We start from the raw sequence: 24,176 nt of genomic DNA, 5'->3' as shown, positions 1-24,176 counted from the left end.
TCAGGCCTCAAAACTCTCCATGCTCTCGCATAGGCCAAGGATGTGGAAGTCTTCCTAGACTGCAAGTGGGTAGCAATGACCCTTTCCAAATAACCATTACTCCTCAAACGCTCCCTCTCAAAAGCCAAGCTGCTAGACAAAAGCAATCTGCCTGATTTAAACATAATGGACCATCTGCTGCTAGGTTGACTAAGTCCACAAACCACGGATGCCTTGGCTATTCTAGCGCAATGAAAATCATGTCACCTGGATGGATCTCTATGAGTCGCAAGATCTTGTCCACTAATGGCCAAGGCGGAAACACATACAGAAGGACATCCATCGGCCAAGGCAGAACTAGGGCATCTACCCCCTCTGCTCCTCTTTCTCTTCACAGGCTGAAGAAACGTGGGGCCTTGGCATTGCAGAAGGTTGCCATTAAATCTACACACACATGCCCCACCTGTGACTGATGAGGCACATAGTTTTCTCTGACAGCTCCCACTCTCCGGGGTCCAGCTGCTGCCGGCTCAGAAAATCCACTTGCACATTGTCCATGCCTGCTAAGTGGGAGGCTGCTAACCACTCCAAATATTGCTCTGCCCAACCAATTAAATCCCGGGCCACTGCTAGACTTTTAGTGCCCCCCTGTCGGTTGATGTAAGCCACCGTTGTCACATTGTCTGACAAGACTATCACTGGCCTCCCCCTCACCAGGGGTAGAAAATCATGCAAAACCAAGCACACAGCTCTCATCTCTAGACGACTGATGGACCACGAAGCTTCCTCCGCCGACCACCACTCTTGCACAGATTGGTTCTGACACACTGCTCCCCACCCGGAGAGACTGGCATCAGTGGTTACGATCGTCCAGACTGGGATGTCCAAGTCCACACCTCAACTTAACTTGTCCGGAAAGAGCCACCATGAGAAACTGGACTGAGCAAACTCTGTAAGTGGGAGAGGTAGCTGAAATTGTTCCGACAACGGGTCCCAGTGGGATACTAAAGCCGACTGTAGAGGTCTCATAAGCAAATGCCTATGGAACCAACTGCAAGGTAGAAGCCAAAGTCCCGAGAACTTTGCAAATAAAACCAGACCTTTGGCATTTGCTTCTTCAACAAATCACAAATTTGAGCTTGCAGCTTCGAAATCTGCTCTTCATACCCCCAGGAATTCCAAAATCTGGGAAGGGAAAGATGATCTTGGACAGATTGACTATCCACCCCAATGATTTTAGGTGCCAGAGGACTAAGTCCACTGCCTTCCGACAAAGAATTTCTGACTTTGCCTGAATCAGCCAGTTGTCCAGATAGGTGGACCAGGACCCTCAACCTTCCGGAGATTTGCAGCCACCACGACTATTATCTTGGTGAAGGTCCTGGGCGCCGTCACCAGATTGAAGAGCAGGGCACAAAATTGAAAATATTCTCCCAGAATTATGAATCTCAGATATCTTTGATGATCAGTCCAGATTCCTATGTGTAAGTACGCTTTGGTCAAATCCAGAGATGGTAGGTACTCCCCCTTGTGCACCGAGGCAATCACCAATTGCAGGGTTCTATTCAGAGCAGAGGAACCTTCAGAGCCACGTTCACCTTTATTAAATTGACGATTGGACAGAACGCACCCTCTTTCTTGGGAACTATGAAATAAATGGAGTGATGGCCTGCCCCCTGCTCCTCCAAGGGGACAGAAACAATGATTCCCAGCCTGCGCAGGCGACAAACAGTCTCTCACATTGCCAGCTTCTTTTCTTTGTAAGTACACGGAGAGACCATAAACCAATCTCTTAGCGGCCTAGCAAATTCTAAAGCATAACCTTGTTTTATCACGCTTAAGACCTACTGGTATGACATGATCTTGGTCTACTCGTAGAACAGAGCCAGCTGGACCCCTATCACTGAACTGAGGAGTGGATCAGCCTTACATCACTGGGTGGATTTGGCTCCTCCTCCACCTTGGGAAGAACTACCTGGCCTACAACCTCGAAAGGACTGGTTCCAGGATGGTTGTCCCCGATGCTCTGAGCGGCCGAAATCGCAGACTCCCTCTGAGGCGAGAATGAGGAGGAAAGGAACTTTTTCCTTTTGGCTTATCTTCAGGCAATTTATAAAACTTATTCTCACTGAGAAGCTTGATCATCTCCTCCAAGTCCTTACCAAAGAGCAATTTCTCTTTAAAAGGCAAAGCTCCCAACTGAGACTTGGATGAAAAGTCGTCTGACCAATTACTCAACCAGAGGAATCTCCGGGCCGAAACCACTGACATCATAGTCCTGGAGGAGGTCCTGACGAGATCATACAAGGTATCCGCACTATACATCACTATGGCTTCCAGCCACTCTGCCTGTTTCATCTCAGATTCAGACATGGACATGTCAGCCTGTAACTGCTGTACCCAGCATAAGCCGACCCTCAACATAAAACTGCTACACACAGCAGCTTGAATGCCAAGGGCAGACACCTCAAAAATCTTTTTGAAGTGCACTTCCAGCTTCCTATCCTGAAGGCCCTTCAGAGCTGTAGAACCGGTAACCGGAATGGTAGTCTTCTTAGTAACAACTGAAACAGATGCATCCACCTTTGGGACCTTCAGAAGCTGAAGCATATCCTCTGGTAAAGGATACAACTTATCCATGGCCCTGCTGACCTTCACGCCTGTTTCAGGAATATCCTGAATGGAGGGAGGGACTGGACCACCAGTGTCACCCCTAGTCAGGCAGGTCACCGGGAAGGGTCCTAGGTGACAAAATCAAAAGGCAAAGCCCCCCTAGGCCCAGATAAGAGCAAGGAACAGCAAGCTGCCCCTTAAGAGCAATACAGGAATGAAGTTGCCAAAACTTCTCTTTCTTCAAAATCTTTTTTTTTTTTTTTTATTAAAGTTTATAGAGAAATACTTGCTTGATCCTGAAAGACGGAAGGAAAAAACTTTCCCAAAGTAGAAAACTGTCTAGAGAAGGAGAACCGCAGGTTCTGCTGTCCGCATCTGCTGGAGACAGAGAAGGGACGCAGGGGGAGCACTGTCCTGATATAGGATATCCTTTCAGTTTTTCTCTGTCTCCATCTGCTGGACAGGAAGCTCAACCCACTGTCTGGACTGATCCGAGTATGTACAGGGAATGGCATTTATTTTCAAGCTAAGTCACTTTTTTCTATTTTTGCATTCAACACAATTTACAATCAGTGTACAGTGCATTTTTCTCTGCTGCATATCAGATTACGTGGCTAGATTAGCAACTAATTTATTATTATTGTTTGTTTTTTTTTACAGCATGCAAGCTTAAATCTTTTTTACGATCAAACACACCTACTGGGAAAAATTTTCACTCTGCGAACAATTTTCACTCTGCCTGCATTGGGACAAAGGCCGAAGTTACATTTTACCCACAGACTTTGCACCAATTCTGAAAGTGAAAGTGAGAGACTTGCTATGGCCATTTACCCCCTGCCTTTTTATGTGAGTATTTTTTGCATGGAAAACAACCATGCAAATTACATGGGTTATTTCCACCCCCCCCCCCCCCCCCCCGATTTAAAAGAACATCTCCTCTCCCTGCAGCTGAAAGCACATATGGGAAGGAACAGCAGGAAAGCTTTCAGCCACACTGAAGGGGAAGGGGGAGTAATTCTCAGACAGCCGATTTATGCAAGCAAGTCACTATTTACCGGCAGAAAGCGTTTTGAAAACGGGCCTCCCTCTCACCTAATCAGATGAGGATTACAGAAATGGGATAAGAAAATGTTTGAAAGAAAATCATTTTCGTTTTTATTTTTTGTAAGAGGCTTTGTATTCAGCACAAATCTGGTCCTTGAAGGCAACCCTGGGGTTGAAGGCTGCAACCAGCTCTGGTTTTCTGAGTAACCAAACTGTACAAATTCTCCTCATTCCCACACCAAATAGATGTAAATATAGTTGCTGAATATTCACTGCAGATGCTCTGAACATTAGGACTGTTAAGCAAGTTTACTTGAGGAATAGCCACTGTTATTAATTGCATCAGTAGCATGGAATCTTCTTAGTGTTTGGGTAATTTCCAGGTTCTTGTGGCCTGGTTTGGCCTCTGTTGGAAACAGGATGCTGGGCTTGATGGACCCTTGGTCTGACCCAGCATGGCAATTTCTTATGTTCTTATGTTTATGGCCCTCATGGACCAGGGTTGTGCCCCTCTGGTGTACACATTGTCCCAACACCTACAGAGACCACTCCTTTCTGCCAAAATCTTTATTTGGAATATTAACTCCTTATCATTTAACTTATTTTTATTGATAACACACTTTATAAAGATATTACTGACAATGCCAGGTGATGATTTTTTTTCTCTATAGTTTTAACTGTGTTGGGCCTTCAGAAACCCAAACCTGACCCAACCTCAGATATGTACATGCCTCTCAGATTGACTGCATCACATGCCTTACATTTTCTGGGTTAGTTTTTGGAACAGGTAGAGATGTTATGTGAATGATGTCATGCTCAAAATCTACTGAATGTAATATTTTGGCGGGAATGTGGGTTGGGAAATCACCAGATACAATCAGATACCTAAAGTGAAATCTGTGTTCAACCCAAAACTCTGAAGCCGGTTATGAGTTTGCTGTACTGGTATACAGGTGGCTTGGTTTTATTATACTGTACCTTCAAAGACAAGGGCATATTTTTTCCTGGACTGTCCTTGTGTGGGATGTTGTCATATTGATGAAGCAATGGCTTAACTAGTTCAGCCAGCCAGCCAGTGCAGACTCCTTTTCGGGAAATAGGTCGCTCTGGGCAGGATGGAAACTCCACAATATTAAAAACAAAGCGTAGACTTCCTGGATGAAATAAGTTGGAACTGCAAAAACACAGATAAGTAAATCATGAAAGCACCAAAGTTCTTCTGCCAGTGTTTCAAATCTGTTAAACTATATCTGTCATTAAGAAAATCTGTCAAACAAAATGAGCATCATTCAGATGTGCAGTACCATATAAAACTTACCAGCACATATATATCTATAAAATGAGATCACCTGTCCAATGGGAACTAAAAAATGACTGCCACATGGTATGACAGTTGTCATTCTACTATGGCAGATTTTAAGATCTGACATTTTGTATCTATAAACAGTAGCTGTCTTTGCTTGAGGACTGTAATCCAGCCAAAATTCAGCCCTCACCCTGCAGCAAGAACCAGCCCATAAACTAGAGGGAACTGAAAATGTGCTGAACTCGAGGTGGTGCGGCCAGCTGTAAAAATGTATCATACTAAAATTGCAAAATAAAAGATGAAGCATTTTAATAAAACAAGATATAGCATTTTAATAAAACAGCGTGAAACATGTTTAAAGTAAGGGTTGGAAAGAGTACAGGAGAGCTGCCCAGTAACCTGTACTAGGCTGGCTTACTACTGCATCACAAAAAAAAACAAACTAAACTAAATTGTCTGGGACAAACTGCTCCCTGGAGAAACTTGTTGATATTTTACCATACAATCCATTTTGAAGTTTTGCTGCCCTGTTTTCCCCTTTATTCCTTTAAAATTCTTCCCAAACCCCTACTGAATCTGATGGCCATTGTCGGGCTCAGCTCTTCCCTACAGACAACAGCAGCATTCTAGTCCTACAATGTTTTCACGTCTCATCTCAGATATCTCCCAGGGCACACATTTGTTTTGCACTAAATACTATTGATGGCATGATCTTGTGTTGATCTGCATCTTAAGAAACCACTTTGAAATAGTATTTATGTTTAATTTGCAATTTTAAAGTTACTGCTCAGATTTGCACAGATTGCAGAGTTTTAAAACTTCTGCGTTATTGAACCACACTAAAGAACAGGGTGGAGCGACATTGGAATCGACAGACCAAGAGAAAGTTAGCTGAGCCAGACTGGACAAAGGTCCAAATGCTGCAGCCCAGAAGAAAGTACTTCATATAACATGGTGGCCATCTGTGGTCCTTAAGAGCCACAAACAGGTCGGCTTTTCAGGATCTCCACAATGAATATGCATGAGACGGATTTACATATAGTGGTAGCAGTGCATGCAAATCCGTCTCATGCATATGCATTATGAATATCCTGAAAACCAGACCTGTTTTGGGCTCTTGAGGACTGGAGTTGGCCATACCTGGCATAAAGGCACTCAACTCAGTCATAGAGACACGCACAGAAGAAGAATCCAAAAGGGCTCCCACAGTGGATGGAGGGCCCAGTCACAACTTATTGTCTGACATATTCAAAATCTTTTAAAGATATCGCTTCCTCATTGATTTTGTTATTTACAGACACAATCCCTTTTCCTGTGCCTCAAATTTCAAGGGTGGTACACCAGCAATTCAGAATACAGATGTTAATTCATGGCTGAAGAGACTGGGTTTTTTTTTTTTTTTTTAGTTTTGGCCTGTTCCCACTTGCTCCTTTGGATTTCCAGTTCAACTACAAACAAACCCTAAAGGTGCTACAGAACCACAAGCCTTCATTCAGAGCTATCCGGATTTTTTTCCTCCAATTTTTAACTCTATCTCACCTAGTCCTTGGCCAGGGGCATGAACTATGGATCTAGGCCATGGTATGTGTGCTTCCTGAGTCTAGCTATTAGGTGTCACTATCACATGATGGCTGTGACTGTCTCCCTACCCATCCAATGGCCATGAATATTGCCTCCACAGCACAACTAGTCCTGGCTGGCCAGAGAAGCATCTTACAGATTTAGAATCACACTAAAATCGCTTGCGTAGCTGCAGACGAAGTAAAAAGACACAAAGTGCCGTTTGAGTAGTGAACATTTTACAAATGAATCCATCTCCTTTTTATAGTATCGCTCTGTCACTGTAAAAATCTATGAGTAGGCAAAAAGAAGTAATTTGCAAAGCAAACAAAAAGTAGATATGATTTTTTCTTCATTTCATTTATTAAAATGTATTAATCGCTTAATGCGAATTGGTCTAAGCGATTTACAAATGTTCATTGCTTATTCACTGTAACTTTTATTATAGAGTAGGGCTCTTTCCATCTCCTTTCAACTTGTGACTAAACCTGGTAAAATATAAACTATTTTACTCAACTGTTTCTCTCCAGCCTACCTTACACTGCATGCTAGGTTAGCAACAGAAACTGCCACCAGCCCTCAGGCCTGGACGGATGCCTCCTTCTAAATGAACCCTCTATACCACTCTATATGCCAGAGCAGCCACAGTAGCAGCTGCCGTCCTTCCTCCTGCCCCAGAATCAAGCACGGCTCAAGTGCATCGGCCTGAATCATGGAAATTGATTTTTTTTTTTTTACTTTCTCACTTCATCCTTTCCAATTCTTTGACGTCTTTCAGATCTTTCATCAGCTTCTCTTGCATCCGATTCTGTTTCAGAACTACCCCTGTTAATTGCTCCCAGCTGGGCTCTTTCTATCTTTAATCTTTTTATATGTACACCTGTGATCCTGAGATAATGTGCAGGAATCAGAACCTAAAACATACTTGGAATATGCTTCCTCTGACACAGTATGTGCTTTGCATTTCAATTTACAATTGTAACTCCTGTCATTTTTTTCTTTTAGTTTGTTATGAACAGTGTAAAATAGCAGGGAGTTGTGTTAACAGTTTCTAACAGAAGTCGACTAGATGCTATATAAACAGTTTAACAGCTCCTGTAAACAAAATTTAAAAAAAAGTGTATGTACTGCTGAAAAAAAAATGTGTTGGGTCAGGATGACAGAAACATCCCATCTATATTGAAAATGCATGAATTATGCTACAAAACACATGTAACGGCTATGCTGCATCGATGCACTCTCACAGATGTATGTAAAGAATATACAGTACAGAAGTCCTGGGTAGGAAAACTTATAAATCAAAACAACTGAAACCTTCCCTGAAAAAAATTACCTGAAAAATATATCTTCAATCAAAAATCAATATATATATATATATATATATATATATATACATATATATATATTTTTTTTTTTATCTAAAAGGAAAAGGCATGACCATCATAATCACCAGGTTTATTGCTGCAATATTTACCGCAATGTCTTTTCATTGCCTGAATATCAATACAATCATTGATCTTTGCCTCCTTCCCAACCTTTGTACATTTCCTTAATAAAATTTTAGTGAAATATAAGTGAAATAGCTGTGACAAACATTCTTCTGGATATCACAATAAATTTACCAAAAGGGAAAAGACCAAAACCAACAGGGTCCACGTTTCGGAAGTCCCACACTTCCTACCTTACAGAACAGTCTATTATTTTCCCCTGGTTAAATGAAACACTGTCCAAAATTTTTACAGGCTTCACCTCATTTAACAAATAGTGTCTAAACTCTTTATCAAGTCTTGGTTCAAATGGCATAATGTTCCCTCCTTCATCATAGCGTCAGTTATCATGTCGCCAGAGTTCACCTCTTCATCATGGCTCTGCTAAGGTGCTACCAGGAGACCAGGGTTCGAGTCCCACTGTCGCTCCTTGTGACCTTGGGCAAGTCACTTTACCCTCCATTGCCTCAGGTACAAACTTAGATTGTAAGCCCTCTGGGGATAGGGAAATACCTACAGTACCTGAATGTAATCCACTTTGAAGCGCTGAAAAAGTGCAGAAAGCGGAATATAAATCTAAATAAATTTTAAAAAATAAATATATACCAAAATTCACCTCTTCAAATATGACACTGTATATATGAAGTTAGCATCTCACATCACAGATAAATCACTCTCCAGTTCCTTAAATAGAAAGTAGAGCCAGATAAACCAATCAGCAGGCAAAGTTTTCATTACATGTATAGAAAAACTGGCACATAGTTAAGCTCTAGAAATACGTGGAGCTGACTGGAAAGGTAAGTAAAAAACTTGTCTTATACGAGTGAGTCATAGGTTTTTCCGTTAGTGTACTAATAAGTTCGAAAACAGTTGGCAGACTTGACGCTGCCTTCTGGCCCTATCCCGGTTGTTTCGGCGGTAACGCACTGGAGCCCAAGTAATTTAGTAGGAACCGGTAACCAGTCGAACGGAACGGAAGGGAGTAGATAGGTCTTCAGTACCTTTGTCTGCAGGCTATCTCTCCCTGTCCCGCTGTGAATACCTTCGCGTTTGAAGAAGTACAGCACACCGGAAGCGTGAATTCACGGTACGGTGAAAACTACAATTAAGGTAAGGTTGAACCACTCTTTCTCATAAGGGAGTGGCTACACGAAATTTATTATTAATAAATATGTCGAAGTTTTGGTCTGCAATATTAAGAGGTCCCAAGATAGCAGGGGAGGTCTGTCCGTCATGTCCCCTGAGCAGAGTCATTGCTCTGCATAAGCCCAATGAGAAATTAATTCGCAAATGCCACTCTAAGTGGGTTGCGTGGGCAGCAAGGGATAGTTCCCTAGAATGGCCAGTAGGGGGCTCCTTTGACCCGTCCACGCTCATACAGCTAATAGCCTATTTTAAGAACAGGTATAGCAAGCCAAGGGCAAAAGACAATAAGAGGCTAGCGGACCATATACAAGTGTCCAGATGGTTCGCTATGACAGGCACATATTTAGTAGCTATTACTGGTGATAGAGAAGTGTCACCACCCCCATATGATTCACTATATGTTCGTGATTGTTTAGTGCCTGAAGAAACAGTGACTGCAGTGGGTAATTTACATACAGATCCTGCTGTACTTTCAGAAAGGGAAGGAGAACCCCGAGTAAGCCCCACAGTTCACACAAACACACCCAAACTCAGTACAGTTGAAATTGAAGATGACCTTTTTGAAGATGCTGTTCCTGCATTTGAGGAATACGGCTCATGGTTAGTAGACCCAGTAGAAAGCCCAGTAATTGTAGATGTGCACAATTCAGCAGACACTGGAATGCCAGTAGATTCTGCACTGAGTACTATTCTTGTGCCAGATGATTCATCACCCCCTCGTCCACCACCTCCTCCCACACCTCTTCCTTCGCCTCCTCCTTCACCTCCTCCTACACCGCCTCCTCCAGTATTGTCACCACCTTCTGAAAATTCCTGAACCTTTTGACCTGTCACCCATTCCCTGCCTCCGACCTATGCCTATTTTGATTACAGATAGCGATGAGAATACAGAAAGTAGTGAGGAAATTGAACTAGTCACTGTGACTTCAGCTGCCGCTGGTCCTCCAGCAGCCAAAATTGCTAAATTAGATCATTCAATTTTTTATGTCACTATTTGGGTTGATTCATTTCATGGATGGACACTTGCTTTATGCCCACAGAAGAGAGTCTGTCCTCTAGAAGGATCCCTGACTGCAATTGCACTGAACACTGTTCAGAGTGCTGGAAGCCGTAACCATGCTTCCAAATGCATGACCAGATGCATGACTTTGGGCCAGGTAGTATCACTACTGACATCGCAGTGGCATAATAAACAGAAACAGTGTCGGCGTGAAATAAATGATTTGGTAAGACAATATAATGGCCTGTTTCAAACCAGATTACGCCAAGTAATGGGACAAGCAGAAAACATCTGGAAGAAGTGCCTTTCATGGGCCCTTGTATTCCGTTACAGGAAACCTGAGTTTTAGAGAGCATGTCCCCAGATACAGTGAGTTCACACCTATCAGAGAAGGTATCAGCGTATGTAGGACCTTACATTGCCACCTTAGTGAAGCTTGGACAGGACACAGTGTGAACTTAATATGAAACACAGTTTTAAATGGAACCACATTTAGTACGACCATCCTTTAGGATGATCTCCTTATTCTGAGCCTTATTTTTATAGCTATTGCTTGCTTTACTGCAATATTCATTTCAGGACAAAGAAGCTAAGATAAGAATTTGCTTACCTAGGATATTTGTGTACATAGAGACTAGTAAATCCTTGCCAGCCTTCCCGATGTCTGTCATGTAAGCCGGAGTGATACACGTAGCATACAGGAACCTCCGGTATATAAAATCCAAAAATAAATAGATATGTCTCTACAGACTTTGGCTGACTAATTACGTGCTTCCCTGTCTTCTGTAATAGGGACAGCAGCCATGCACTGGGATCAGTTGCATGTGGTCAGTTTTATCAGATTGAAGAACTTTTTTAATGCCATCACAGACGTTTAGCGCCCTGAAATTAATGGGCTTGTGGACAGATATAACGGGTTGCTAGGTTTCGCATGTTAATGTATTTACTGGTCTTATTGTTCAAGTTATTAAGATTTAGTTATGTTATTGTTTGCAGGTATATTTTTAGTATAAGGATTTTTAGTATAAGTAAGTTAATTTTTAAATGGTACCGTATAGTTTTAAGTTTTAAATGTAAGTTCCTCTTTTCAATGTGAATGCATTTTCATTAAGGTAATCGCCAAGCGCATGCGATATTTTCCTCTTACAACATGTTATTTCCTTTCTGCTCTAAACTGTACGTTTGTGGTAAAAGAGGGATCAAGGGGGGGAGCGAGATACATCTCCCACCAATTTAAATCCCCTTTGCTCTCAACTTTACATACTGATCCTTTATTACGTTACTGACTTCACATTCCTTTAATACTGAACTGGAGTACTGACAAGAACATATACTAGTGTTAAAATTTAGAATCTGAGCTGCTGAATTATGATTCTGAGAAGAGAATTATGAATTTGAAAGGACATTTTAGCTTAAGAGTTAAAACTGTATCTTTAGAAAAAAAGGGGAAGTTGACGGGTAGCAAACCTGCAGAGTACAGCTTATCTGTTCTGCCAGCACTGGCTGTGCTGCGAACGGAAGAAAAAAAAACGGAAGTATTAAAATGTAGCATATTTAAGTATTAATTATTTGATATTTGAGTTCTAATTATTATAATTATTTGGTATGACACATTGACTATAAGCTCAGAACATTATTGATTAAATTTATTTAATATTATTGGTTGGAAATCTACATGTACAATATTTGCTAATTTGATATTTCAATTGTATGCTAGTATTTACTTTTCAGGTCTTCAAGGACTCCTACCTTTTTGACAGAATTCTGAACTTTTATTTTTCATACACATTTTTGATTTTTGATTTTTGATCCACTTTTCTTTTGGTCCATATTTTGATATGAATTTTGAGCTCAAATTATATGTTATCTGTTGTTTGTCCTGTGTGATGAAGACATGGAATGTATATTTGTTGGATGGATGAATATGTGTCAGTCTAGTGTAACATATGTTCAATGTCATGTTTGAAATACGTGTTATTTGTGGTTTAGCTTACCACAGATGACTTTTTTAAATGCTTAATTTGCTTTTATGCTACTTTACCATATTAGGTATCTGAAACTATTAAAGAAGCACATATCCCCACTAGGCCATGATGAATGAAAAGCTGTTACACCTTACTGAAAGCTTGAAAACAACATTTATGGGACTCACTCCATTCTTCCCATCCCTTCTACGGAAGTCTTAGCCTTAACACAGAATTCATCTTCCACTCATCATTGAACTTTACTACTCTTGCTTGATTATATTTTGTCTTTATGTTGTTGTACTCTACATTAATGCAGTTCTCATGATTGTGTGAATTTTATTGCCCTGATCAGATTAGATCCATTCTCAATTATTGTCATCTCTTTACACAAAGACTAACTGTTATGCATTACACCACACTATGCTTTGTCAAATGTCATTGATAATTGATTGCCATATACTCCAAGCCCATATGCCATTCTGCAAATGTTATGATTTGGATATCTACATACATCTACATACACCTACATGTTACACACCACATTAATTTAAAATACTAAAGTTTTGCTGCTATTCCCAGTTCTCTCATATCCATTATATGATTAATTAAGATGATCATTCATCCCTAGGTCCCATAGATAACTGGTTTGACTTACCATCTATGATTTCAATATTGCTTTCCACGTTGTGTTCATCTCCAGTTGCTACACTCTGCCCTTCCTAGTCCAGACTTGTTCAGATGTCTGCGAGCCAATGGCAGACCGGCGCAGTGTGCCGCAGCATAGTTTGTCAGTCCAGCCTTCGCACCGTTCTTGGGCAGCTCATGTGAATAGGCTGTGCAGACAGATATGTCCTCTTCAATTCGAGTACATTTAGTAAGTTTAAAGGTTTAATGTAGTCCCAAAGGTTTATATAGTTATTCTTGGTAATTGAAGACAGACTTTTATTTGATTTCCCTATTCTTAAACATCACATTTAGTAGAGCTTGTAGATACCATTCCATTGGTTACAGAGATATCTTATCCCTCATCCATATGGATGTCTCCTTCGACATCCTATTCTTAATTTAGATTTGAAGCATTTGTTTATATTCCTATAACGCTCAAATGTATGGTAGGCTAAGACATAAGCAATAGTACTCCCAAGCATGGTTTTGCTTCTAATTAATTCTAACTATTGCTTCTGCTATGCCGAAAAGCCAGGATTCAATATTATGGTAAATTCTACATCTGAAGTACACTCTCAAGTTGCTGCAGTTCGTCAACATCTGATGATGAGCATGATTGAATCTCCTTCTGAAACTAATGAGTGAGATTTTCTAAAGGATAAGGTTGTATTTTCACAGAATTTGGTTTAATTGACGGGAAACACAGTTTAAAGTGGCTTACATTTCTAAGTGAGTTTGCAATGGTTAATTGTGAGAATGAATGAAGTTTGTTATTTTAATGGCCTAGGATATCATCATCGGTGAAGACAGCAGAAGGTCTTTTATTTAACAGCAGCAATGTTATTTCCTCAGGCTGTTATGCTTAACGATGACGGGTAAGCACCAGGTAGCAAATCATTAGGATTGCGTACCGTGGGCAACCTAAGACAGTGGCATTAACCCTGAGTAGAATGATGGATTATTGCTTCAACATTCTAACCATTCATTGACAATCAATAATCAATCATTAAGTGGATTAATTGATTTATATGCTGCTAATAGGAACACACTACAGAATCTTGGATCAACTGGAAGAAGGCCAGAACAATACCTGAATGAAGAATGAATGTGAGATTGAATGACAATAAAACAAAGTACAAAATGAGTGTGCGTGAGCAATTGTGATTGTGATTGTGAATGTGAGTTATATAAAAAGAATGATTCAACACCATAAGGAATATGGAAGCCATTTTTAATAGTACAAAAATGTGGGTTATACTAAATTGATGCTATGACCATTTCAATCCGGGAAATACAATCTCAGCCTTTCATTGGTGAATCGTTCCCGAACGATTCAAGGGGGGGAATGTATATAGGCCTTAGGCCTGAGCTATGTATTTCCTGATTCTGCTGGCAACATATTTCACAACCATGTGCTTTGGCAAGCTCATTACCGGAAGAAGGCAACACCCCAGAGACGGTACTTGATTGGACTATAAAGCTACGTTCATAATTGGATATTAGAAGAAGATAATACACCCAGGATGCGCATCAATGTATTTCTATTGGACAATGCAAAAAGTTTAAAAACTCTAGCCGAAGAGCTCCGCATCTGAGAAGCAAGCTGATTACCCAGTTGACACAGACCTGCGTCTCCAGGAAACAACGACTTCCTCTTTTCCTTGTTTCTTCTTTTATATTGTCATGTATTGCTATCAATAAATTTGCCTTTTAGATCATAAAGCTGTCTGAAGGTGCATTTCTACTACCCGCTGAAAAACAGTTGGCAAACCTTCATTGGGAAGCTCGGGAAGGTCTGCCACCAGAGCCCTCTTCTCTCTTGGGCTGTTGGGGACGAAAGGACTAAGACCTACCGAAAGGCTGAGTCCGCTGAAAGGTTGACCCTCTCTAGGGACGAAACCGCCTGGAAGCCCGGAAACAACCCCTCATACCAAAGGGGTGTTGTAAATATTTCATATCCTCTGGCAACCGAGGAACTAGAGAGTCACCCCACTTACTGGCCAGTTTCTCCAACTCCTCTCAAACAAGATCAAACCTTTAAAGGGCATCTTAGTAAGATTAGCTTTGGAGGCTGCATCAGCTGACCAATTTCACAACCAGACTTGACGCCTTGCCACTATCACCGAAACCACTCCTCTGGCCAAGATTCAGACGAAGTTACAGCCTGCGTCTGCTAAAAAGGCGGCAGCAGGCTCCATAACCGCTCTGGAATTCCCTACAGACTCTTCAAACTCCCGAGAGAGAAGCAGACAAAATCGCGCCACTAGGGTGCAACAGGAAGCAATCTGTAAAGTTATTGCCACCGCCTCAAAGGTTTGCTTAAGGATAGCCTCCATCCTTCTATCATGTACATCCTTCAAAGCCGCTCCTCCCTCTATGGGGATAGTCGTCCTCTTAGAGATGGTACATACCAGAGCATCCACTTTGGGAAAACGCAAATGCTCTCTCTCAGCCAGATCCAGGAGGTAAAGGCCTTCCAATGTACAACCCCTTTTAAAATTTGCCTCTGGGGCATCCCATTCCAGATCACTCAATTCCTGAATGGCATCCATCACAGGCACAAAACAAGAGGCTTTACATAAGGAAATAAAAATGGGATTCTTCCTCAGCTCCGACATGGCATCCAAACAGGGACACCCAGTTGTTTCAAGGTCTGGGAAATCAGGGCTGGCAGTTCATTTCTATGAAAGAACCACAACATGGTTCGATATGGTTCCAGCCCGGGAGGAATTTCCTCATCTTCCAGGGAACCAGGATCAACCTCATCATCAGTGCCATCCGGATTCCTGTCAGGAACATCCACAGAGAGCAGAGACAAGCTCTGGCGCTTAAGCATAGGACTGGAAGACAGAGGAGCCACCAGCTGAGGGACCGACCAGGCAGGCATGGGGGAAGCGGTGAACTGCGCCTGAAGAAAAGCTTGTAAGCCTTAAAAAAAATTCCATCCAAGAAAAAGCATCCGGGTCCAGACCAAGCCCAGAAGGAACTGGAGCTGGTCCCACAGAACTGCCCTTGCCTGCGGAGGAGCCAGTCAAGGGAGAACCAAGGTTTGGCATCCCTCCAGTCAAGGCCATGACCAATCCATTATCAGAATGGGAGGAACCAGGCTTAGCAAAATCCGAACATAAGAAAATGCCATACTGGGTCAGACCAAGGGTCCATTAAGCCCAGCATCTGGTTTCCAACAGTGGCCAATCCAGGCCATAAGAACCTGGCAAGTACCCAAAAACTAAGTCTATTCCATGTTACCATTGTTAATGGCAGTGGCTATTCTCTAAGTGAACTTAATAGCAGGTAATGGACTTCTCCTCCAAGAACTTATCCAATCCTTTTTTAAACACAGCTATACTAACTGGACTAACCACATCCTCTGGCAACAAATTCCAGAGTTCAATTGTGCATTGAGTAAAAAATAACTTTCTCCGATTAGTTTTAAATGTGCCCCATGTTAACTTCATGGAGTGCCCCCTAGTCTTTCTACTATCCGAAAGAGTAAATAACCAATTCACATCTACCCGTTCTAGACCTCTCATGATTTTAAACACCTCTATCATATCCCCCCTCAGTCATCTCTTCTCCAAGCTGAAAAGTCCTAACCTCTTTATTCTTTCCTCTTAGGGGAGTTGTTCCATTCCCCTTATCATTTTGGTAGCCCTTCTCTGTACCTTCTCCATCGCAATTATATCTTTTTTGAGATGCAGCGACCAGAACTGTACACAGTATTCAAGGTGCGGTCTCACCATGGAGCTATCCTCCAGTCTTCAGGTACAATAGATGATTTTAATGATAAGTTACAAATTTTTACTAATAGGTCTGAAATTTCATTTTTTAGTTCCTTCAGAACTCTGGGTGTATACCATCCGGTCCGGGTGATTTACTACTCTTCAGTTTGTCAATCAGGCCTACCACATCTTCTAGGTTCACCGTGATTTGATTCAGTCCATCTGAATCATTACCCATGAAAACCTTCTCCATTACGGGTACCTCCCCAACATCCTCTTCAGTAAACACCAAAGCAAAGAAATCATTTAATCTTTCCGCGATGGCCTTATCTTCTCTAAGTGCCCCTTTAACCCCTCGATCATCTAACGGTCCAACTGACTCCCTCACAGGCTTTCTGCTTCGGATATATTTTAAAAAGTTTTTACTGTGAATTTTTGCCTCTACAGCCAACTTCTTTTCAAATTCTCTCTTAGCCTGTCTTATCAATGTCTTACATTTAACTTGCCAATGTTTATGCTTTATCCTATTTTCTTCTGTTGGCTCCTTGTTCCAATTTTTGAATGAAGATCTTTTGGCTAAAATAGCTTCTTTCACCTCCCCTTTTAACCATGCCGGTAATCCTTTTGCCTTCTTTCCACCTTTCTTAATGTGTGGAATACATCTGGACGGTGTTTCTAGAATGGTATATTTTAACAATGACCACACCTCTTGGACATTTTTTACTTTTGTAGCTGCTCCTTTCAGTTTTTTTCTAACAATTTTTCTCATTTTATCAAAGTTTCCCTTTTGAAAGTTTAGCACGAGAGCCTTGGATTTGCACACTGTTCCTCTTCCAGTCATTAAATCAAATTTGATCATATTATGATCATTATTGCCAAGCGGCCCCACCACAGTTACCTCTCTCACCAAGTCCTGTGCTCCACCGAGAATTAGATCTAAAATTGCTCCCTCTCTCGTCGGTTCCTGAACCAATTGCTCCATAAAGCTATCATTTATTCCATCCAGGAACGTTATCTCTCTAGTGTGACCCGATGATACATTTACCCAGTCAATATTGGGGTAATTGAAGTCTCCCATTATTACTGCACTACCAATTTGGTTAGCTTCCCTAATTTCTCTTAGCATTTCACTGTCCGTCTCACCATCTTGACCAGGTGGAATGTAGTATACCCCTATCACTATAGTCTTCCCCGACACACAAGGGATTTCTACCCATAAATATTCAATTTTGTATTTAGTCTCATGCAGGATGTTTATCCTGTTGGACTCTATGCCATCCTGGACATAAAGCGCCACACCTCCTCCCGAGTGCTCCTCTCTGTCATTGCGATATAATTTGTACCCCGGTATAGCACTGTCCCATTGGTTATCCTCTTTCCACCATGTCTCTGAGATGCCAATTAAGTCTATGTCATCATTCACTGCTATACATTCTAATTCTCCCATCTTACTTCTTAGACTTCTGGCATTAGCATACAAACATTTCAAAGTTTGTTTTTTGTTTGTATTTTCATTCTGCTTTTTAATTGATAGGAATAAGTTAGAATTTTTTAGCTCAGGTGAGTTTTTAGTTACAGGTACTTGGACTACTTTTCTAATTATTGGAACCTCACTGTCGGGATGCCCTAATTCTAATGCATCATTAGTATCCTTTAAAGATACCTCTCCGAACCATGCGCTGCTGAGCGACTGTCGGTTTTCCCCTTTGTTCTAGTTTAAAAGCTGCTCTATCTCCTTTTTAAAGGTTAGTGCCAGCAGTCTGGTTTCACCCTGGTTAAGGTGGAGCCCATCCCTTCAGAAGAGACTCCCCCATCCTCAAAAGGTTCCCCAGTTCCTAACAAAACTGAATCCCTCTTCCTTGCACCATCGTCTCATCCACGCATTGAGACTCCGGAGCTCTGCCTGTCTCTGGTGACCTGCGCGTGGAACAGGGAGCATTTCAGAGAATGCTACCCTGGAGGTTCTGGATTTAAGCTTTCTACCTAAGAGCCTAAATTTGGCTTCCAGAACCTCCCTTCCACATTTTCCTATGTCGTTGGTGCCCACATGTACCACGACAGCCGGCTCCTCCCCAGCACTGTCTAAAATCCTATCTAGGTGATGTGTGAGGTCCACCACCTTCGCACCAGGTAGGCATATTACCAGGCGATCCTCATGCCCACCAGCCACCCAGCTATCTACATTCCTAATAATCGAATCACCAACTATGACAGCCGACCTAACCCTTCCCTCCTGGGCAGTAGGCCTTGGGGAGATATCCTCAGTGTGAAAGGACAATGCATCACCTGGAGAGCAGGTCCTTGCTACAGGATCCTTTCCTGCTGCACCTGGTTGGTGCTCTCCCATCATGAGACCTTCTTCCTCCAAGGCAGCACCAGGGCTGCCAGTCTGACGTTGGGACTTGACTACTATGTCCCTGAAGGTCTCATCTATATACCACTGTCTGCCTCAGCTCCTCCAGGTCTGCTACTCTAGCCTCCAGAGATCGGACTCGTTCTCTGAGAGCCAGGAGCTCTTTGCATCGCATGCACATGTACAACTTCTCACCGGTGGGTAAAAATTCATACATGTGACACTCAATGCAAAAGACTGGGAAGCCCCCCGCTTGCTGCTGGACTGCTGCCTTCATCTCAATTTTGATCAGTTCCTAGTTAAGTTTTAGGTTGCTATGGGAGTAGGAATGTGTCTAACGTTCTTTAAATGTATTAGTGAATTCACTATGTGTCTGGTAGTGGCCTACCGGGGTCTGATCGAATTCTCAATAAAGTTTTGTTGTTGATTTTTTTTTTTTTTGTGAAAGTGGCACCTGCCTATAAATTAAGGGATGAGCTAGGGGTGGGTGGGCGAGGGGTGGGAGAGTTGGGAAATACAAACAGTCTAACTTCAGTTAGTCAGCCTGAGTGACTCACTGCTCTCTTGATTAACAAATGTCAGTCCCTATTCAAACCCAATCACACTACCTCAACACCTTTCGAAGATCAGTAACTGAGCTGAACTATTCAACTTTTTTACTTAGATATACACTGCTCCTAGCTTATTTCTAGCTTCTGGCTACTTTTTGGGTTGGGGTTTTTTTTTTGTGGTTTGTTTTTTTTTCAATGCAAGCACTCAGTATTAAATACAAACACTCAGTTCTTTAAAAGTCTGGAGAACACTCAGTTCTGCAGACTTTTAAAAATAAACACACTACCTACTGCTACCTTATTGACTGACTAAAAATACAAACAGTCTAACTTGTTTATTCACTGCCTTTCTGACTATTAAAGGCACAAACACACAAACACACTAAATAATAATTTAATTGTTCTTGCCTGGTGCAACCGAAACTTCTTTCCCTACCCTTCATATAGTATGCAAAAAAAAAAAAGTATATTTGAAATGGATATATCAATTCAAACTAAAACTAGAAACTTCTCTGGCTTTGCCACTTGTTAGTTATAGAAATTTCTTGCTTCCCTCACAGTCAATGGATGTGTTTCTATACAATTCTGTTACATTGAAAAATATTCATGGGAGGACATTTTTGAATCTTGACATATACTGTTATATAATTTGGTCTCATGTTCAAGACTATGTATGGTTACATCTTAAAAGTTTCCCCTAAGGAAGCCCTTTGTTTGTAGGGTGAAACGAAGAATTCTTTGTCAGGAATATAAGAAAAGAAGGAATTGAGGATTTGGGATTACTTGTAAAAAAAATATATATATATTCTCAACTTTTTGAGTCTGATGACAATACCCGAGAAGGGGTTAAGATCCAAAACGTTGTTGAAGAAGAAGATTTACAACCTTCTTACTGATCACATTCGATGTTACATATTTTGTGAATCAAATTAGTTATTTATTGCTAGTGGTATGTATGAAATAGAAAGGTGTGAATGTGATTAGTTTGAGTGAGTGTGCTTGTTTTACTGTACTTTTATGGGCTGGGATATGAATTTAGTGAAGTTGTACAACAAATTTGCATGCTATGCATTTGGCAAATCTTTGTAATTTTCTATAAAATATTTAAAATTGAATAAAAAATGTTTGCTGTTAATTATAAGCATTTTCTCTAACAATTATTAGCCAGGTAAACTAAAGAAAGCTATTGCTATACCTGGGAGCAAGTAACACTAATTACATCTACTTTATGGGATCTGTCAGGTACTTGCGACCTGGACTGGCCACTGTTGGAGACAGGATGCTAGGCTCAATGGACTCAATCCTAAGTAAGAGCCCCATTTATCCACCAAACCATCCATTAAATTATTTTTTGTTTGCTTTTGTAAGAATTTATACATATGAGATAATTTATATCTTTTTGTACGCTATGTGCATAATAATCTTTGAAATGCACTAGAGGTAAGATGCATCCCTGGTGGAGTTGAAGGACGGAGTCCAAGATAGCTGCTGCACAGGAAACACGCTAGCAACTCGGTCCCTTGGATCCCCTCTGATACAAGCTGAAATTTGGAGCTGTTTCTTAATTATTGAAATCCAACATGCCTCACACCAAAAGGAAGGCAAGAATCAAAGAGACTGTTACCTCTACACCTGTTTCTGGTTTGACAGCCGACGACTGAATCGATACTAGCAGGGTCTCACGGACGGAGGGAGGAGCCGCGAGAGAAGTCAGTGACAAGCAGATGCTGACTCTTCAGGCAGAGGAAACATCCCTCAGCCCCAGCACGCCAATACTTCCCAGGCCCCCTTTCGGATCCCCTGGGAATACGGAGGATCCGAGGAATGAGTGGAAGGAAAGAACGGCCTCAGATGACCTCATAACCCTGAGAAGCTTAGAGGACCATCTGCTTCGGAGAGCTCAGTGTTTCAGAGCTCCACAGGGGCGATGGTAGAGGAACAGCTCGGCAACAATGGAGGGAAGGGCCTGGCAGAGCCAGGAAAAAAAAAGCCGGATATTAAGATAATTTGTGACCAACCTTTGATAAAACCTACTAAAATTACCTTGGAACAAATATGGGATGTACTAATATCAATGGATAAACAGATTAAAGATCTAACTTTACTGGTTAAAGAAAATATGAACAAAATGCAGAGCCTGGAGAATAAGGTGAAAACTCTTGAAACATCAGTGAAAGAAGTAGAAACTAAAGTTGAAAATATGCAACAGGTACAAGATAACTTGATTAAATCCAAAAATATATATAACAAGAAGTTGGAAAATCTGGAGAATGACCTTAGAAGATCTAATTTGAGACTATTAAACTTCCCGAAGTCTAAAATGGCATCTCCTCATGATTTGTTTAAAAGCTACTTAATGAATGTCTTAAAATACCCAGAGCAAGCTATTCCTGCGATATCTAGGATATTTTATATTCCTATAAATAAAGAAGTGAGAAACGATATACAACAGGATGGAATATCAATGAACCTGTCTGCGTTTCTTGAAATGTCTCAAGTAATAATAATAGACTCTCGAGCCACACTATTAGTAACATTCACCTTTCCCTCAGAAAGAGATTCGGTACTAAGGATGTCATTCAGAAACCAAGCCCAAGAATTCTACGGGCAACAAATATGGGTATTCCCTGATATAACAAAAGTTACCCAAGTAAGAAGAACAATTCCTAACAATGAGGAACGAGGCAGTTTCAAGAGGGGCAAGGTTTCATCTGTGGTTTCCATCTAAATATATAATCATATCTCAAAATTCAAGATATATGTCTTTACAGAACCAGAACAATTACGCATATATCTGGACTCCCACTCCTGATGTGACTCTGTTAGGGATTGGCAAAAATATATAGCATGGGCAAATACTGTGCAGAAAATTATTGAAACATTTATTTTGAGTCTTCTCTTATTATATTATTGGACTCCCAATATTCTTTTTATTTAGACAGGTTATGTGCAAATGTAAGCATAAATTTCAGTATATTTTTATATTTCTTGACATTGTAAGTAATGAGCCTGAAATATTTCTGAATTGTTCTTTGTCTATTTAAAATTCAATAAAAATAAAATTTAAAACAAACAAAAAAAAAAAAGCTGCATCCCTGGTTTTGATAGCACCAAGGATATATAACTCTACAGTTGTTTATAAGTCATAAAGTCCCATTTCTGTCACCCCGGTGATTCCTGACATTTGTCAAAGCTATATATAACACCATTTTGAGCATTAACAAAAAAACTTAAATTATCATTATTTCGCTTCTTTAAATCTTGGAAGCATCTGGTTTGTTGCCCTGGGAGAAAATCAGGGGTTCAACAAATAGGTAACCAGAGAGAGAATTCCCATGGTAAGTTTAATTGTTATCTTAGCCTTCTCTAAACTTAGCATATACTATTCATTAATACATTTGAACGCATATGTGGAGATAACTTCTCTGCCTGGGCATGTAGTACATATCGTAGGTCTAATGGTGCCACTATCAGCTGCTTTAAATGAAGGTCAGCGTATACATTAGAGCTACTTATCCAGTCACATAAGGCCCGCATCATGCATCCCATGTTGTAATACCTCATGTTAGGAAGTCCCAATCCAACATCCTCGATTGGAACTGCCAGCTTTGAGACAGGCATACGTGCCCTCTTCCCGCTCCATTTAAAGGTAGAACATATTCTATGTAAAATCTGAAGATCTTTCTTCTTTAGCATTATTGGATACTCTCCAAAATTGGGAATCATGCTTATCCTCCATTAAACAACTTCTCACTGACATGCATCTAGCCCTTAACCTTCTAAAAACTGAACTCCTCATCATCTCTTCTCAACACCCGTTACCTTCCATTCCCCCATCCTTTACTTCCACCACCATCCCTACCCACACGCGAAGCTTGGGTGTCCTAATCGACAATCAGCTTACCCTGAAACCTTTCATCAAATCCATCCTCAGTGACTGCTATTTTAAACTGCAAACAATAAGAAAACTACGTCCTCTTCTCCACTTCTCTGACTTTCGCACAGTCCTACAATCAATCATTTTTTCTAAGTTAGACTACTGTAATGCCCTTCTCCTCGGACTCCCCTCAACTTCTATTAAACCTTTACAACTCCTACAAAACGCCTCTGCTCGCATCCTCACAAACTCCAGAAAGAGAGACCATATCACACCAACCCTCATCGAATTACATTGGCTACCAATTAAATCACAAATCCTTTACAAAACCTATCCCTCATTCATAAAAGTATCATACATGAAAACATCCACTGGCTCAATCCTCCCCTCATGATACGCACCTCCACACGTCCAACCCGTATCTCTCATCAAGGAATGCTACACCTGCCACCTATCAAATCCACCAAACTTACCTCCACCACCAAGAGGGCCTTCTCCCTTGCCTGCCCCTCACTTTGGAACTCCATGCCTCCAGACCTGCGTACCGAAACCTCCACACCCAAGTTTAAAAAGAAACTGAAAACATGGCTATTTCGACAGGCCTTCCCATCCGACACCAACCCCCACTGAAGACAAAATACTTCAGTGTAACCAACCCTGTTGATGACATAGCGTATTTTCCTCCCTCTGCACTCCTGGAACATTAATAGATCCCTCTCCCTCCCCTAATCACTTTCTCCTCCTAGCCTTTCCTCTACCCCCGCCCCCCCCCCCCCACCTGTTTTTCACCTCTTGTCCCTAACCCACTTGTATATATTGTACATAGAAGTTTGGTTATAATTTTATAGTTAATCCAGTCTCCCCAGACAATACTCTCGCACCTCCCTGTTATCCTACTCCTGTAT

The 24,176-nt window shown here is 41.2% G+C and overlaps 1 protein-coding gene across 4 annotated transcripts in view; it reads right to left on the bottom strand.

Annotated features, from left to right (window-relative positions):
* Positions 1-24,176, bottom strand: part of MTRR (5-methyltetrahydrofolate-homocysteine methyltransferase reductase) — a 233,773-nt gene that overhangs the window by 64,168 nt on the left and 145,429 nt on the right. For all 4 annotated transcript variants that reach the window (XM_029590020.1, XM_029590021.1, XM_029590018.1 and 1 more), the window contains one exon: positions 4,615-4,810. In XM_029590020.1, the coding sequence (XP_029445880.1) occupies positions 4,615-4,810 (196 nt within the window). The remainder of the gene's footprint in view (positions 1-4,614; positions 4,811-24,176) is intronic.

Source organism: Rhinatrema bivittatum, chromosome 2 (genome assembly GCF_901001135.1).
Source record: "Rhinatrema bivittatum chromosome 2, aRhiBiv1.1, whole genome shotgun sequence".
In the NCBI taxonomy this organism is placed as follows: domain Eukaryota; kingdom Metazoa; phylum Chordata; class Amphibia; order Gymnophiona; family Rhinatrematidae; genus Rhinatrema; species Rhinatrema bivittatum.
This window is presented reverse-complemented; position numbering and strand designations above follow the sequence as displayed.